The sequence below is a fragment of the Fomitiporia mediterranea genome, assembly GCF_000271605.1.
Source record: "Fomitiporia mediterranea MF3/22 unplaced genomic scaffold FOMMEscaffold_4, whole genome shotgun sequence".
NCBI classification, from domain to species: Eukaryota; Fungi; Basidiomycota; class Agaricomycetes; order Hymenochaetales; family Hymenochaetaceae; genus Fomitiporia; species Fomitiporia mediterranea.
The window spans coordinates 4,211,217-4,212,124 of NW_006760389.1; the positions used below are offsets into that span (position 1 = coordinate 4,211,217).

Consider the following 908-nt stretch of genomic DNA (forward strand, 5'->3'; position numbering starts at 1 on the left):
AGATAGATTCATCCAATTACAGGTAAGTTAAGACTATCTGTACATATGTATACTTACCTTTTACCAGATAATCTACACATAAATCAAAGCTAGGTATGCTGAGTTACACTAGATTAATCTAGCTATTGGATTTGACTACATAATCTAGAACAATATTTACTCTAGGTATGACAATATGACTAATACAGATCTAAGCTACCCCTCTCAGATTCTCCTGACATGCAGTGAGTATGGTATAATCATTTGTATAACTTATAGTTGTTATAGTATTAATTTTATTTAGTTAGTATATTGTAAATAGTAATTTTAGTTATTTAAGCTAGTAAATGAGTACTCATTTTGTGCACAAGTTATAATTCCCACGAAAAAAAGTCACGTGTGTGTCACATGCGTGTTGGTTTTGCGTTTATTTCTCTAAGTCCCTCCTACCTCTAATTGTACGCTTTCGATACGCTCAGTTCGCTCATCCACTCTCCCGCCCCCGTTCCATCCTTCCGCTTTCCTCTCTCAACATCTCTTGCTTTCTTCCCGCCATCTCTCCCCTCTCTCTCGCGACTAGCTTCCACCGCACACTCTGCCGTCGCAAGAACAACTCCTTCAATATTCGTTGCTGTGTCCAACACAACCCGCTGCTCTACTACTGCATAACTGCATTTCATTGACCACGTCCGAAGACGCGCGCCATGGGTCGCCGCAAGATCGAAATCACCCCAATAACGGTGCGTGCATCTCCTTGTCCCTCTCCATCCGTAGCCTATTTCCATCGTCCCGTATCTCTCCCCGTGCTATTTTCTCGTGCAATTCAGTTCGCCATGCTGACTCTATTTTCTCTCTCTCTCGCGGGCGCCGGTAGCACGAGCGCAACCGCTCAGTAACTTTTCTCAAGGCGAGTTGTGTTCTTAGTTTTG

General features: G+C 42.8%; 1 protein-coding gene across 1 annotated transcript; it reads right to left on the minus strand.

Annotated features, from left to right (window-relative positions):
• Window positions 1-431: 431 nt before the first annotated feature.
• Window positions 432-764, minus strand: FOMMEDRAFT_154481 (uncharacterized protein; the record flags this gene model as incomplete). The annotated part of the gene is made up of 1 exon (XM_007264974.1): window positions 432-764. The coding sequence occupies one exon, from the start codon at window positions 762-764 to the stop codon at window positions 432-434; it is 333 nt and encodes a 110-aa protein (XP_007265036.1).
• Window positions 765-908: the final 144 nt, after the last annotated feature.